This window comes from Rattus rattus, chromosome 13, assembly GCF_011064425.1.
Source record: "Rattus rattus isolate New Zealand chromosome 13, Rrattus_CSIRO_v1, whole genome shotgun sequence".
NCBI lineage: Eukaryota > Metazoa > Chordata > Mammalia > Rodentia > Muridae > Rattus > Rattus rattus.
In genome coordinates, this window is record NC_046166.1 from 63,951,736 (window position 1) to 63,968,589 (window position 16,854).

At 45.6% G+C, this 16,854-nt stretch overlaps 2 protein-coding genes across 3 annotated transcripts in view; one reads left to right on the top strand and one right to left on the bottom strand.

The window, feature by feature from the left end:
- Slc20a2 (solute carrier family 20 member 2) overlaps positions 1-1,651 on the bottom strand; it is an 88,562-nt gene extending 86,911 nt beyond the window's left edge. The window contains exon 1 of the mRNA XM_032919439.1: positions 1,551-1,651. The gene's annotated coding sequence lies outside the window, so the exon portion shown is untranslated. The remainder of the gene's footprint in view (positions 1-1,550) is intronic.
- On the top strand, positions 1,651-14,512 carry Smim19 (small integral membrane protein 19). 2 transcript variants are annotated; one of them, XM_032919438.1, is made up of 4 exons: positions 1,651-2,000; positions 4,663-4,801; positions 6,536-6,660; positions 13,731-14,512. In XM_032919438.1, exons 2-4 carry the CDS (start codon positions 4,668-4,670, stop codon positions 13,793-13,795), a joined length of 324 nt encoding a protein of 107 aa, XP_032775329.1. In that variant the 5' UTR covers positions 1,651-2,000; positions 4,663-4,667; the 3' UTR covers positions 13,796-14,512. The 2 variants fall into 2 exon arrangements, with proteins under 2 accessions (XP_032775329.1, XP_032775328.1); XM_032919437.1 differs by lacking the exon at positions 1,651-2,000 and adding an exon at positions 2,225-2,388.
- Positions 14,513-16,854: the final 2,342 nt, after the last annotated feature.

A 16,854-nucleotide genomic window follows, 5' to 3' on the forward strand; every position in this document is an offset into this window, starting at 1 on the left:
ATTAAATGGCATCTGTATAGTCTAGTCTTATACTGGATATAATAGTGAATGTGTTTAAAATACTTAAACCCTAATTTAAAAGTTATGCACAACTAGGCACAATACAGAAAAATCTACCATTCTTAATATTCAAAGGCTCAGTGAAACCCCAACACTCCTAGCTGAGTGATCCCAGCATTCAGGAAGCAGAGGCAGGTAGGTCTCTTGAGCTCAGAGATATCCTGGTCTACATAAATCCAGGCCAGTCAGTGAGACCTTATCTAAAAGATGAGAGGAGGGGAAAAAAAGACACACTCTAGCAAATCTTAACAGCCTGCTGTTTGTTTTAATTTTCTTAGTTTGGTGTTGAAAAAATAATTTCACATGTTTTCCTTTAGTTAGGAACTGTACTAAGAAACACACAGAGGGTCCCTTCAAGTAATGGCACTTAGTACCTTAGTGCCCACCTTATCTTGATCAACTTCTGAATCATGTTATATAATGGGCACTATGAGTAAGAGTCACAAGGCTTTTTAAAGTACTAAACACCCAAATGGATTAGGTGCAATTCTACTTTTAAAGCCGCACTAATTTGCTGAGCTACTCTCACACCCTTAATTCCACAAAAGAAACAACTCTCTAAAGCAAACGTTGTATACACAGTGGTGCATGCAAATCGAACTCGTGCGCTGAAAAAACGGAACAATCTTCTCTTAAGCAAGAAGCTACCCTTGAAAATGAACTGATATAAAACATCTATGAACATCTGGCACTGTCCTAGCAAAATTACTGTTTCTAATTTCCTAACTTTAAACTCAATGGTTAAACATTATATAAATGGTGTGTATGTAATATACGTAAATGCACATATACTGATAGTATAAAGTAGGCTGGTATGTTTCTGTACCTAGGGGAAGGTGAGTTTGTGATAAGGCACGACAACTTGCTAAAAGTTACAGTATTATTTACTCGTATCTCTGCATACCAATTCAACAGAACCGCTACACTGCGAGCAAGAACTGTAACAAGAAGTCAGATGATCCCAGAGAACTTGCCCTGCTGGAATAGCTAAGCCCTTAAGCACGTGGACAATGGGCCGCTTTATTTGCATGGCCGCACTAACCTGGGGACAGACTGATCGGTTTAATGGCGAAACTGCAACCCCACAGAACAATCATCACCTGCCTCACGCTGGAAAACGTTAACCATTCAAGTCACTAGGCAAAGTTTTTGTTGTCTTTTCTTCTTTGAAAAATACCCTAGCCATTCACGCAAAGATGCGAGAGCAATCGCCTTGGCCTCGCAGCCGGGAAGATGAGGAGACCGAGAACCCAGCCAGCCAGCTTCCTCTCGGGAGCACGCGCAGACACCCTGAGACCGCCCCACCGCGGAGGAGCCTCGGCGCCCTCGCCTGAGCCCGCCGCTTCCCGCCCGCGCCGACCCGGGTCGCGGCGCGCGGAGAGGCGCACCGCCGCGCCGCGCTGCGCTCCCGCCACACGCGGCACGCGGGCCCGCCACGGCGCCCGGCTCCGATTCCGAAAGAGGGAAGGAAGAAAAACCAATAACAAAACCTGGCTTCTCGTTCCCTCCGGAAACCGCGGGCCGGCAGGAAGTGACGAAGGAGAGGTCGTCCGGTCCGCTGGGTCTCGGCCCGCGCTCCCGCCCGACTCCCGGAACAGTCCGAGCGGAGCGGACCGGCGCGGCGCGGCGGCCTCCGCACCTCAGCAGCCGCTGAGCGCCCGCCCGCTCGCCCGCCCGCCCGCGCGCGGTCGCGTCACCGCCCCGCCCCCGGCCCCGCCCGCCCCGGCCAGGCCCAGCCGCGAGCTGCGGGTCGTACCCTGGGCCTGGGTGTCTTCTGCAAGCGGAGCGAGCCGGGCGGCTGCCGCGTGCCAAGGGTCCCGGGGTGCGGGAGGCCGCAGAGACGCCGGCGGGAACGTGCCACCGCCCGTCGCGGGAGGACTGTCCTGTATGCCACCTGGAGCAGATTGCACTGGCTCGGGGACGCGGCTGGAGGAGGCCAGGTTTGGGCGTCTGATCTGTGTGCCGCCTCTGCCCCTCCGTTCCCGGGTCCCTGTGGCCTTGGGATCACACTGTCACCTGTTACAGAGTTGCAGTGCGTCAAAGCAGAATGGGTGCAAAGAAAAAAAATTTTTTTACTCGAATGTGGACTGCGCAGTCCGCAGGCCTCAGCTGTGCTCCTTCCTCCAGGAGAGGGTGGAAGCCTGTGAGCTTGTTCCCTCCTGCTTTAGGACCTCAAACTTCGCAGTGCTTCGGAGTCAGGAGAAAGAAGCGTCCCCTCCCGGTGTTGGGGTTTGGTTGTTAGGAATTAACATTTTAGGCTGCATTTCCGTGAGAAAATAACAAAGTTCCACATGAGAGGCAGCAATAACATTCCAAGCGAGGTGGCAGGTAATGCTTAGTTCTAGAACGGAGCGGACCAACTTTAAAACTTAACGATAATGCCTCGTGATTAACTTGATCTTGTCACCTAAAAGTAGGTCAGCCTTAAACTAAACCCGGATGGATGCATTTTTGACGGCATTATCTCTTAATGCTCGTATTTACCTGAGAGCTTAAATCAGCTCATTCTAGCTAGCGTCTTTCTAATGCAATAATAGTTTAAACATTACATCACAGGACAGCTGAGGGAAGGAGTCGGTTTTCCCAAAAGAGCCTGCAATGTCACTCCCAACATCTACCTGGGAGCATTAACCTTCCTGAAATGAACTCCTGGACATTTTACTTTAGACTGAAGAGGAAGGGCACGCATCCACACACTTGGTTGGATTACACAAGTGCGTGGGAGGAGTGGTTAAAGTACCGTGTCTGGTCTGCACGGTGACTCTGAGTTCTCCATTCCTGACTTAGAAAGCATGGCGTTGGTGGTGTCAGGACTAGCAGGAGAGGCCTAGCTTCAGTGCAGATCCCTTACAACTGTGGGTCAAAGATAACTCCTACATTCTGGGACCTATGGAGTAACAGTATTATTGCATACTATGGATGGTTTTATAGTATCTGTTGTATATCTCAGTTAGCATTTTGCCACTCTGGGTCAGCAATGGTTAGAAAACCTTTTTCTAAATACGATTAAAGAGTAACATGGTAGGAAGCAATCAAGCTCTGGGTAAAAGTAATGCTATTCATACGGTGGCACATGGACTGGGTCTTGTCGAAAGCTGTAGCAAGAAGTTGATTGGGTTCAGATCCACTTGGCATTAGGAAACATTGTGTTAATTTGTCAGGTAAATAAATGGCAGTCCTTATCCTAGTGGCCTTATTGATCACTGAGTCCTTCCTCATTGGTTAACTCCAGTTCTGAGGACTGTGGCTGTTAGTGCTCTATCGTCTGTGCTCCCTGTAGCGTTTCCAGTCACACGCTTATGTTTTTCCAAACACGATCATAGCTATTGCTGTCTTAGTATCTTGGCATTCGCCATGGTCTAAAATGCCACAAATTAAAAGCAATTCTAGTGTTTGGTCTTCCGGAAGTTTCCATCTAAAATAGACTGACTACTTACTATAAATCAAAAAATTCAGAGAACCCCTGGAATTGAATTTTTAAAAAATATAAGATTTGAACATGTGACTCTGTCACCTATCCTGTTCTTCCCACTCTACCAAAAGCCCATGACTCCAGTCATTAATATTTAGGAGTTAGGTCTGCCCTCATATTTAGATCTTAAAGTTTTAAGTCTTTCATAGCTAAATTCTGTTTACTGTTCCTTGACCAAAAGATTTTTACAAGATTTTACCAACACGTGAAGACTGCCTGAAACACTTCTGCATTGCTTTCAAACATCCCTTTTATGTCAACACAGGGGAGAACTTTGTCCTCAGGGGGAAATTCAGTTCTCAGACACAAATAAGAAGCCTTTATCCTTTTGCTTACTGTTGATACACTTGTGAACATCACCCCTGCTTTCTGTGGGAATGTCCAAAGAATGCATGATTATGTCTACGTAGCGAAGTAACTTTTTAATCTCCTCACTTTTTTTTTTTTTTTTAGCCAAATTCGGGGAACAGGCAAAGCTTGGTCCAGCCGCTGATGTGCAGGGGTGTTGGGGAGCGCGTGAGGAGCAGCTAGCGTGCTCCTGTTCTTTTCTAGGTTGATGTCATGAGAGAGGCTGCCTTCAGAATCCCAGCCATTGTTCGGGCCTATGTTCTGAAGGTTCCCGTTGTTCTCCTCTCAGTGACAGCTACAGTTTGGAAACTGCATTGGCATTTCAAATTTAGTTTTCAGGAATACTTTTTTTTTTTTTAATCTTACACCTTAACATTGTGTAAGAGCTATAGTATTTCAAACTAAAAAGTGGGAGGAATCTTGTGTTTTATACCTTTAGGACCTAAATCTGGAGTCAGTCTAACTTTTCCTAAAAGAGGCAAACTGACGGTATTTTTTTAGACTCTATAAATACGGAGGAAATTTGAAGCACATAGGTATTTGGGATCTTAGTGTGCTGATTTAGGAGCCCCAGGCTAGCTTAGGGTAAAGAGCGTGCTTAGTGTATGTATAACCCGAGTTTGACACACACACACACACCCCAGAACCCAAAAATACATGCGAGGAATGAACGGCATGCATCTATTTAAAAAGACAAAAGTATTCTTAGCTCTAGGCCGTACAACAGTTTGTGACCATGGCTTAGCCAACCCCACCTTCCTTTTTTTTTTTTTTTTTTACAGATCCCATGGCCGGAAGTTATGGTATGATGGCTGACGACGGTTCTATTGACTACACAGTCCATGAAGCCTGGAACGAAGCCACCAATGTTTACTTGATAGTTATCCTTGTTAGCTTTGGTCTCTTCATGTATGCCAAGAGGTAATAAGGGTGTAGAAGATACTGCTCACAGAAGCTGTTTTGCCGTTGTTTCGTTTTAGCTGAATTAAATGCATAAAAATATTTCTTCAGAAGTCTTGTTCCTGGACTGAGAGGTGCTGTCCAGGTTGGCGCTGGTGACTGAGGTTTGATCTGAAAATCCCCATATTCAGTTCGGAGTAACAGACCTGTTGCTCTACAATTTGATGCTATCACTTCCAAAACACCTGACTCTGTAACAGCCTTGGTACGCTGCCCCCTTGGAATGAGCACACTTTAAAGTATTTTTCAGCCAACGGTCTGAAGTGCAAAAATACTTTGATGCCCATGTAGTCAGCAAACCTCTCCTCACCCGTTTGACCTTTCCCTTGGTTCTTGTGCATAGCGCTTGTATGAATTTGTGTCCTGTTGCTTTGATCAAGACCAAGACGGAAAGCAGCTTGCAGAGGAAAGCAGCAGTTTCAGCCTACAGGCCACAGTCTGAGAGGGCACACGGCACAGGAACCCGAGATAGGAACCTAGAGGCAGAAACTGAGGCAGAGACCATGAGGAACACTGCTTCTGGCTTGTTCTCCAAGATTTGTCCACTTTGCTTTCTTATGCAACCTGAGACCGCCGGCCCGCAGTAAGCTGGGCCATCTCACATCAGCTGTGGATCGGGAAATACACCACAACTTAACCTACAGACTGGTCTGAGAGAGCCACTTCCTCCACTAGGGTTCTGTCTTCCCTGATGGCCCCAGCTATAGATCAAGTGGACAAGAAACCAGCACACTACTTCTCTGTTCTTTGTTTATAAAAATGCCAGTTCCTTGAGAATAAGAAATGGGTCTTTTCTCTTTGTATTACTGACATGCCACTTAGTCCAAATTCTTGAGACATTTTTTCTGCCTTAGTTCTAGTGTAGCTTACTTAATAAATACGGTTTTAATTCTTCTTGGCTTCTTTCCCCCGAATCCAGCAAAACAGTAGTGGGGTCAACTATGATGATGACAGTGATGATAGGGGCAGCAATGATGGTGGTGATGATGATGGTTACGGTGTATTTTAAAGAGAAAAATCAGGATTCTGTTTGTGGGTATATACTCAGGACATTCTCTACTGAGGTTTAAAATGGTCATTAATTCATTATAATTCGAACTCCAGAAATGGTTTCCGTTTGGCCTTGGCTATCCCTCACCTACTTGTGCTGGCCCTTGCTGCTGTGTCGCTCTCTCTCAGTGGCTGGCCTGTGGGTGTGGCGTGGGTGGAAGAAGGCGCCACATGTCATCACGGATCCACTTGCCTGTGACAACTTTTCTCTCAAAAGAGCTACCGCCTCCTTCTCACTTCTCTTAAAAGCAGAGATGCTCTTGTTTCTAAAACAATGCCCCACGAAACCGCGCCATTAAAGAACATTTTATTCACAGATTTCCCAAAGTAAGGTCTGCTCACCAGGGATATTCCCCACTCCAGTGGTTTGTCTTTACCCCGGTGTTGTGGAAGGAGGGAAAATGGCATGTCCCCTTGTCTGTGTACCGATTTAACACCATTTTCCCTAGGAGCTGAGGGGAATCACAAGGAAAGGGCCTTATTTTGTGGCCCCCTTCCTTTATGGCACCATAGCTCTACACAGAGAGCTTTCTATGTTAGTGAAAATTAGAGTACTTTACAAGAAAGTTTTGATTCATACTTTTAGTGGATCAGGAGATAATCATATATGTATTAGAACAGACCCGCTTTGTTTTTGTGTTTTAGGAATAAGAGGAAGATTATGAGAATATTCAGCGTGCCTCCTGCAGGAGAGATGCTGTCAGAACCCAGCTTTTATGACACAATGAACAGAATCCGCTTAAGACAGCAGGTGGAGGCTCATCCCGTTTGTAAGTGTGTTCTGTGCCAAGCTGTGTATGTAACGTGTTGAACACAGATTAGTTAAGAAAAGGTTATAAAACATGGCTGTTTAGAAAACTGTAGACCTTTTCTGACACAGATTTATCCCAACACTGTGGCTGTTAAATCTTTGCCTTCCTGTTGTCTGTGGCCTCGAGAGGTGGCCATACCGTTAGAAGCTTTGCGGTGATGGAGATTATAATCGCCAGTTGTTACCTCCACTCCTTCCTTGTCTAATTTTTCCTCCTGTGTACTCACTTGGGATGACATCGAAATGGTCAAACAACTGAACACCAAAGTAGCATACAAATGGCTTTCAGGAACTGTGAAATCAAGGCGCGAGGCCAGAAATTATAGTTAAGCACTATTAATACACCCTATGTCACTGTCAGAACAAATGGAAAATCTCCCTAATGTAACATGTACACCAGAAAGAAGAAACAGACTTTAAGCCATATAGGTCCGGAATCAGATGTATGTACACTGACGCCTTTTGTGGTATTTAAGAGATGAAGGCGTGGCCTCCATGGTACATTATGGAGGAGAAGCAACACGATGCTTATATTAGAATGCCGGGTTCCTTTCAACTGTCCACCTGACAGAGTCTAGAGTCACGAAGGAAACAGAGCTCTGGGTGGGTCCTGAGGGAGTTTCTGGATTAGGTTAACTGACCTGGGAAGATTTGGTCTAAAGGTAGCTTGGTATCAGGGCATGCACTGAAGTCAAGGACAGAGTGAGGAAGGAGAAAGCTGTCTGGGTAGGAGCGTCCACCTATTTCAGACTGAGGACGCAGTCTGCTTGTCAGTACTCCTACCCCGTTTCCCTGCCTCGATGGACTCTATCCCAGAACTGTAAGCCAAAATAAACTCTGCTTTCCTTACATTATTTTGTCCAGTGTTTGCTGTATCAAAGAAGTGATACATGGCTGTAAAGCCAAGCAAACAGCACTTCTTCTGTTATCTCTATGTAGTCTAAGTATATACACGTATGTACAGTGTCCGTGCTCCAAATGGTGATACAGGCACAGAGGTGTGCGCCCGCTTGTTGAGCTCACACACCTGTTGGCTGCCATTTGGAGGTTTACGTAGAAATCCTGGACAGTTGCTTTCTTGTTTTCCTTTGAGATGGAGTATTGTGGTTTTATCCTATTCTTTTATTCTTTTAGTTTTTAAAAACTCTTTCTTGAGAACTTTATTTGGGTATACAATGAAATGTGACCATTTTATGAGACACAGTAATCCTCACTTTATAAGAATATTGAGCTCGCAAAGTAAATACTGGAAGTGAGACAGGCTTGCTTTTGATAATATAGAGGCAAGGTAGTAGGCTGAGCAGACAGGAGAAATGGCTGGCACACTGACTTGTCACAAAACAGAGATCTCCATGTCTCCAGTTGTGCTTTTAGTTTTTATTGGATGAATTCTTTAGGGAGGTACAGTCTTTCCAGGATAGAATAGTTCCCCTCACCAAATCCCCATCCTGTTGGTTCGGGACATAGAGCCGTATCTAATATCTGAGGCTCAAGCTTCCCTCTCTTGGTTCAGGGGCTCCGTTATGTAGCAGGACACCAGATATTTCAGCTCTTAGATGACCCTGACGCTCCTAGACAAGCAGGCACCAGCTGCTAGGGAGGGAAGATGGGCCTTGGGCCTTTTGCCTGTCTGTTCTCTGATGTGCTCTAAATGCATCTTCTGCTGAAAATGGACCATAATGATTCATTTCTTAAATTCCATTCTCCCTATTTAAAAAAATTTATTGGCCTTATTTTTAGATTTATTTTAACTTTCTAAATTGCTCTGACATTTTTGACTCTCGTAGACTGATGGTCTGGTCTGGTATGTGAAGCATTAGATTATGTTGCTGATTTTGGGGCATTCGTTTGTTAATTGTTGTTTTAATGGGTTTTTGTTAGCACCCATACACAGGGAATGCATCACTGTACTGTAGTTAATATTTCTTCGTGCATATTAACTATAATTAGCTAATTATGGTTGTAGGTACAGTTACAAAGGGAACTTGGAAACAAGCCATCAACCCTTTCTATCTCTAAAGTCTGTAATGGACCTTCAACTTCTTAGCTTTCGGTTAATTCTTCGACAAGGGTAATTAACCTCCCTGGTCTCTGCTTTCAGTTGCTGACTCCAAGATCACACCTGACTTTCCTCTGTGACAGACTGTAGACTAAGCTGAGTACACCTTTCCTTACAGAGTCGCTTTTAGTCATAGTGTTTATCACAGCAATGGGAAGCCATCGCAAGACAATCCCAGAACCCTGCACACTGCTGCTCCAAGTCTTCATTTGTCATGGGAGGTGGTAAACAAGAAAGGGTGTCCCGGACTTCTAAACCGCGTCCTCCTCGTCACTTTTCCAGGGAACATAGGAGTTAACTTAGCTTCACTTCTTTTAAAAATCCTCTTAGGCCTTATTCGAAGTGTTGAGGAGAGGCGGAGGAATGGCAGAAGTCCACCCAAAGGGGGGCAGGATGCATCTTCTACTCCCAGAGACCAAGGGCTTCTCTCTCCACATCGAGCAATCCTGGGAGATGGAACCTCTCCCACACTGGGAGAGACAGTCTCCTGTACTTCATAATAAGGACAGTGGGGTCTCGAGTAGCAAAGCAAGGCATATCTATTTTTAGTTTGTGGAAACCGGGAGCCAGCCTGCACAGACGGCAAAGGTGGCCGTGGCTCCTAGTTGGCACAAAACAGTGTGTGTCCTGTGTTGTGGCTCTTTGCCCTTTTAATTCTCATTGGCTGAGTGCTTTAGAGAAATAAGATGTTCCTAGTGCCTTCCTATTGCTCTCTACCCAACTTCCCCGTTGGATTGGTTCTCGGCACAGCCTTATCTAATGAATATCTTGGGGCGTTCTTAATCCTCTCCTCTTTTTGTATCTGGGCTCAGTCAAGCCGCAGTCTCCCTGTAACTTTCAACCCTACACACAAAGGTGCAAGCCACCAGCTAGGAAAGGTAGGTGTTGGTTCTCTGGTGATGTCTGAACACACCGCAGACTGAAAATGGACCATAACTAGTTTCTCTCACTATGTACCTCCCATTCCTCTCCAACTCCCATAGATCTCCCTTAACACCTCCTGCTATAGCCTCAAGTTCTCCTCTCAAATACAAAAACCCAACAAACCCCACTAAGTTCAGTTTCTGCTGACTGTGTACACATACATGGGCTTGGTGCTGTCCATTACAGCATAGGTAACCTTCCAGAGGCCACGCTCTCAAAGAATGATTCTCCCTCAGCCAACCGGCTGTTAACTGCAACAGCTCTTCACTGAATGGAGGACCTTGAGAGCTCCTGCCCTACGTGTGCTTGAATTTTAGTTGATGTGATCTGTGTACCTTCTGGGCAGGTAACCCCTGCCACTGAGTTCATGAGTGGCCATGTTATTTCCAGAAGACAGTATTGGGTAGTGCTTCTCCCCACCCTCTGTGTCTTATGTTCCGTCTGTCTTCTGTGATGTTCTCTGAGCCTTGGCAGCAATGGGAAATGTGTTATTTGGTAAAGATGTCTTATTTTAGAGGCCAGAGGGACAGTGTTATGAGCACTGGCTGCTCTTTCCGGAAGACTCAAGTTTGATCCCCAGGACCCACATGGTGGTTCTTTTGGCCTCAGGTGCACATAGTTCACACACACATGTAGATAAAATATCCATACATATTAAATAGATGAATGTTCAGAATGTTCCACCTAAGCACCAGTTAGTCATTCTCAGTTCTTTGAGCAGGTGTGAGTTCCTTCGTAGTCTGCTGCCTACTGCCACACAAAGATTCTGTAACCAAGGCTGACTGTAGACATAAATTGTTAGAAGGCAATATGACACCCTGTCCAGTTAGCAAAACCAGAATCAGGTTCCTTAGGGCCTTTGGTCTCCACAGCCATGGGCTTTTGATCAGGTTAACAGTACCAGGCATGAAGTAGGCACCTGTCGAGTAGACCTCAAATCCAACCAGAAAGTGCTTAGTTACTTCACACGAGTCAGCCAGTCTTCTCCTCATTGCCTTTGGAACAAGTTGTAGAACTCTCAACTCCTCCTGCATGATGTTGCCCGTTGCCGCCAAGTTCCCATCATGATGGTAATGGACTAAATCTATAAGCAGCCCCGATTAAATGTTGTCCTTAGAGGAGTTGCCTTGGTCATGGTGTCTGTCAGACACATCCTTAGAGTTGGCCAGCCCACCCCATCCCCTTCTCTCCTCCACTGCTCTGCCCCACTTCTCCACCTTCTTTCTACGTGTTCTGCTTTACATCCAGTCCTGTTTGGACTGTGAGACACGAGGTTTCCGTGCAGCTTTTCACATTCTCTTCTTATGTTAACCCTTCTCCATCCCATCTCTCCCCACTTAATGTGTCGTCCCCAGAAGAGACTTTGTGGTTCACTGCTTCTACCTGTGCTCCGAGTAAACATGCAAAGGAAAGCATTTGAAGCTGGACTCCACATATGACGGTGAACACGTGACATGTGTCTTACTGCGTCTGAGTTCCCTCTTTAAATATACTTTTCCCATGTCTATCCATTTCCCTGGAGATTTCATGACTTCATTTTTCTTCGCTATTAACGCTATTAACATGCGGATAAGTGTCCCCATGTCCATCTATTGATGGACATGGCCTTGTAGGTGTCCCCATGTCCATCTATTGATGGACATGGCCTTGTAGGTGTCCCCATGTCCACCTGTTGATGGACGTGTAGTAGATCTGTTTCATGGCTATTCGCAGTAGAGTGGCAGTGAGCAGGGATGGGATCGTGTGTCCGTAGTAGGCTATAAAGTCCTTTGGGTGCATGCCCAGGAGGGCTGTAGCTAGGTCGTGTGACAGTTCTATTTCTAGCTTCTTTGAGAGTGGTGGCAATAGTTTATGCTCCCGCCAACTGTGTATAAGAGTCCTTTAGCCACATCCATTTGTCGTTGGTAGCCCTGATGGTGGCCACTCTGACTGGGGTGAGACAGAATCTTAAAGTAATTTAAATTTTCAATCCCTTGATATTGAGCACTTTTTAAAGTAAACATTTACTAGCTATTTGTATTCTTTTATGCATTCTGTTCAGTCTCATACCCTGTGTTTACATTGGATTCTTGATTTTCCTGATGTTTTCTGTGTTCCTTCAGTTGTTTCCTCTCGCTCCGTGGGCTGCCTTTGCACTTGATTGGCAGTTTCCCTTGCTGTATAAAAGTCCCATGAGGCCACCTTTGTCCACTGTTGCTCTTCTCTCCAGTGCCATGGAGTCCGACTCAGAGTCGCCATCCGCGTCTGTTAGCTGAAGCGCACGCCTTCTCCTCTAGCAGGTTCAGGCCATCGTGTCTCATGCTGAGGACCTTGAAGGTCTGCGGGTGGGAATTAAGGACAGTTTTACTTTTCTACATATCAAAAGCTAGGTTTCTCAGCGCCATCTGCAGAGGATCTCGTTATCTTAGGTAGGGTTGCCATGGCTGTGAACAGACACCAGGGCCAAGGTGGTTCTTCTAAAGGACAACATTTCCTGGGGCTGGCTTACGAGTTCTGAGTTCAGACCATCCTCATGGTAGGAAGCCTGGCAGAGTTTCATCTTGTTCCAAAGGCAAACGGGAGAAGACTGGCTTCCAGACAGCTAGGAGGAGGATCTCAAAGCCCATGCCCACAGTGACACACTGCCTCCAACAAGGCCACACCTCCTAATAGTGCTACTCCCTGGGCCAAGCGTACACAAACCACCACAGCTGTTGTATATGTTTGGCATTTATTGTCAAATATTCAGTGGCTGTAGGTGTGTGGACTCAGTTCTGTTCCCTTGGTCTATGCATCTGTTTTTGTGCCTAGATAGCACACTTTTTATTACTATGCCCCTAGTTTAATTTGAAGTTAGATATGGTACTATGTCCTGCAGTACCCTTTTTTATACTCTGAACATGCAGGGCATAAGAATCTGTGTTTTCCCTAATAGCATAAACAAGAATAATGTCTCTCTGGGCCAGCAGAGCTCGAAGGAAGAAGTTGCAAGTTTTAAAGCTAAGTCGGATGACATTCGCAGATCTTTTTAGCTTTATCATCTCCAGGTTCACCTTAAGATCATTCTTTTTCACTAAGCAGCTTTTAGTAAGAAGACTGTGTATTTGTTTTGGCCTCTAGTTAATAGGGTGGCCTTTATGTTCCATTCGTCTGCAGGCTTCTACATTACATGCAGTAAGAAAGGGGTTAATGTCAAAGTGCTGAAGATAAGTTATTATCGAGAACTCAGTCCTGCGGGGACATCTCTGTCCCACAAGGCTCAGGGTCGCCGAGGAAGGAAGGAAGAGTCTGAAAGATGATAGGAGCCAGCTAGAGAAGAACTGCAAACTGCGGTTTTCCAGATGTGACAGGATGTCACACATGCGCGATTGCAGTCACTGTATAAGAAGAAGCCAGTCAGACTTCCAGGCTGGATGGGTCAAGGATGCAGAACCCCAGCTCTGGCAGAGGAGGTGTGACAGTTACCGGTTGCTGAGGGAGAGTCAGTCTCTTTCAGGGGAATGGCCCCTGGTTGGTTGCCTATGGTTCAGTGGGTGGCCCCGCTACCATGCACACACTGAAAGCACTGGTTGGACTCTGTGAGTTTAAAAATAAAAGACGTGCAGTTGTAAGGGAAAATGTGCAGCGATGGAGGATTCTGGGAGAAGATGGTGTGGAGGGATGAAAAGCTGTGTTCAGAATACATTGTATGCATGCATATGGATGGATGGATGGATGGATGGATGGATGGATGGATGAAAGTCTCAAAGTATAAATAAATGTAGTTTTAAAAAGTAGTGAGAAAGAAGGAAATTAAAAATGTTGATAGGTTATTCAGTTATTTCTTATATTTTAAAATTCAGAGTGATCCTGATATTTAAATGATAATTATAATAATTATAAGTATGATATATATCAATAGTGTTAGATTAGAATTAAATGCCTGCTTTCTTTTCTCTACAGGAAGTTAATTGTGTTCTAAGACCTTCTAATTTCAAGTTCTTACCAAGCATTGTGATTTAATGTGATTAATGACATTAGCACGTAATTATTTTATGCTTCACCTTTCCCATCATTATTTTTCACAGCAAGAAAGTACGAGTATCAACAGCCACAAAGCCAGGCTGACAGCGTGCAGCTCTCGTTGGAGTGAAACTTGAGATTGAGCAACAGGAGTGAATGTGGTGCAGAAGGAGAAACAAGCTCTCCACCTCTGTAAAACAGGAGCTGCAGTTAGGAAACCCGCAGAGAAGCTCATCCCGCTGTGCCCTCCCCAAGCCTGCATGAGTGCAGACATGCTCAGAAGGAAGTGCTTTGTGACTAGAGAAGGGGACTCTCCCTGTTGAGGATCAACAGTGTCTCCAGGATACAGTGGAACCTTCGACATGTCTTTGGAAGCAAGAATCCTAGAGTTACTGTCCTTTAGAGTAATCTTACAGAGTTAGAACTTGAAATCCTGGCTGTTGGGGTAGTTTGCTGTTAGGATGTGGTCTGTGAAGATATTTAACACTGGTAGCAGTCTAATCTGTGTTGCTTCCACGACTGTCACTGGCTCCTTGAGTGACCTTACTGCAAGACTTGTATGACACCAAGGTCCTTGTAGTCTCTGCTACATCAGGAAGCACATCCCATCCCCTACTTGTGGATACCTTGTGTAACTGGCTTTGTCTCCCTTTAATTGTATTCCCAAAAGTTGTTATTTTGTTTCTGATGCCAGATTCCCCTGGTCTCCTTAGGGCTCCTTGAGGACAAGCTGTTAGACAAGGAGACGTCTCTGTCTTGCTGTTGGCCCCTTACTTTCCGTGGTTTCCCTGTCGCTGTTGACGGTTACAGCAGTGTCTTCTGCTGCTTAAAGCTTTGTGAAAGCCCAGCTCCTGTGCATCATTTTGTACTGTACAGTGGCAGACCTAGTGTTCTGTGTCTAATCATGTAAAGCTGGTTGGAGATAGGGGTAGAAGCAAGTTGGAACCTAGGCTGGAAGACACAGTCCTACTGCCTTGAATACCAGAGTCTCCAGAGAGACCAGAGCACAGGGAGACTGCACAGGAGGACACAGTCACAGTCTGCTGTAATGTTACTGAGTGAACGGATGATCCCTGAACTATGACTCTATGAGGCAGACTGCCTGCAGCCTGTTAGGAAGCAAACAGCTAAGAGACAAGCACTCGCTGAGCAGCCTTCTGCTGTGGCCCACCACAACATTATAGTTTGATTCCTGCCAATCTGATTGTCCAATAGAACAAAAGTCAGTATCCCAGCAGACAACAGAGCAAGGGAGTCTGCACTGTAGTGTTCTTCGTGGCCTGGATGAAACAAGTAGGAGAATGAGACCCATGGTCAAGAGGAAAAGCTGGCCCATGTTGAAAAGGAAAAGCAGTTAATATGAATGGGGCTTCACAATGTCCCCTCTGTGAAGGAACAGGCAGAGGCCTGAAGCAGCCGCTACATGGCAGGTTAGGATTAAAGTGACATCCCGGAACTTAGGAAATGTAGTGACACTGGGGAGTACAATCTTCAGGGGTACTAGCATTAACTTTAGGTTTAAATAGAGGGAGATTTGGGACAGAAGCACCTGCCCACACATATACATACAGCATGTGTGTGCACGCACAGATACGAAAGATTAGAGAAGCACTTTCTTAAAAAAATCCAAGTTAAGTAAAAAGACCTAGAAGTTCTGGTCTCAGAACTCAGGGACCCGGAGGTCCGTGGGTACGTGGAAGATTTGAGGGCATGAGCGGGGACCAGGTAGACGTCTGTCTAAGTATCAGGGATCTCCTCCAGACATGCTTGCGTCTCCCAGTTCACCTTGAGAAACTAACCTACATTAACTACACAGAGAGGGCTGACAAGACACAGATCCACAAGAGTGCTTTCTGTTTTTATATTTTCTTATAGTTAATATACAAGATTTATGCCAAAACCATTCCTAGGATACAGGCCATAGGACAGAGAAATATCTGTCATAATTAAAAGAAGTTCTTTACTTTGAATAATGTAATGTGGCAGAACTATGTTTATGAACCACACCAGGCACTGAGCCACCTCAGCCTTCCCTTCTAGCCTGGCTCCATTCGCTTTTGTCAGTCATGGATTCGCAGAAACACTTGCACCAGGAGTGGCCAGTGGCCACACTGCACTGGTACTCCAGTAGAAGATTTTCACTATCCTTCCTGCCTACCATTATGGTCTCTCAGGTCTCTCCATGCTGTGCAGTCTGTTCCTTGAAGCTTCTCCTCCCACTCCTGACACCCGTGAACTGGCAACTCCCTCTTGGTGCAGATTCAAGGTCCCCTAGCCCTCTCATTCCTGTGTCACCAGGCTTATCTCTGTCCTATTTCAGCCTCCTTTCAGGACTCTATCCTCTTGCCATACCTTCACTGCCCTGAGACTGGTTCTTGGTATAGACATAATCCCTCTATGTTTCCATAGCCCCTCTCAGCCCTTTCTCCTCAGTCATCTCCATTTCTTTATGTCACTCGATGACCTGCAGAGGCTCTCCACCAAGGATCTCTCAGTCCCCATACTTGCCTCGGCTTCAGAGAGGACAAGAGGAACCATGAACAGAACAGCTACCCCGCAAAGACAAGACCCAATAGCAACACCAAGAAATACCTCATAACTTCAGATGCCTAGACTCTGCAAAAAACATAGACAGCTACAATCACTTGTCTCCACCAGAACCTGATATGCCCTGAGAAATACAATCTAGCTGAAACACAAGACGGGTTTCAAAGTAACAATTATGTGTAAGGTCATGAACCTTAAAGAGAATATGAATAAATGCCTCAATGTAGACCATGAAAACATAAGTAGTTGAATAAAATAATGAAAACAGCTTAAGACATGAAAGTAGAAACAGAATCACTGCCTTAGGGTTTCTATTGCTGGGATGAAACACTGTGATAAAAGTGACTTGGGGAGAAAAGGATTTGGTTTTTATACCACAGCCCATCAAGGGGAGCCAATCAGGAACTCAAGCAGGGCAGGAACCTAGAGACAGGAGCTAATGCAGAGGCCATGGAACGATGCTGCTTATGGGCTTGTTTCTCTTGGTTCGCCCAACCTGCTTTCTTATAGAACAAGGACCAGCTGAGGGATGGCACCACCCACAGGGGGCTGGCCACTCCCATATTAATTACTAATTAAGAACATGCCCTGGAGGCCTGCCTACAAACCAATCTTTGGAGGCATATTCTCAATTAAGACTCA

Coding starts and splice junctions, on each gene's coding strand:
- Smim19 (XM_032919437.1), top strand. CDS start 2,352: ATGAGAGGCAGCAATAACATTCCAAGCGAGGTGGCAG. Junction 2,389..4,662: donor CATTCCAAGCGAGGTGGCAG/GTAATGCTTAGT, acceptor TTTTTTTTACAG/ATCCCATGGCCGGAAGTTAT. Junction 4,802..6,535: donor CTCTTCATGTATGCCAAGAG/GTAATAAGGGTG, acceptor TTTGTGTTTTAG/GAATAAGAGGAAGATTATGA.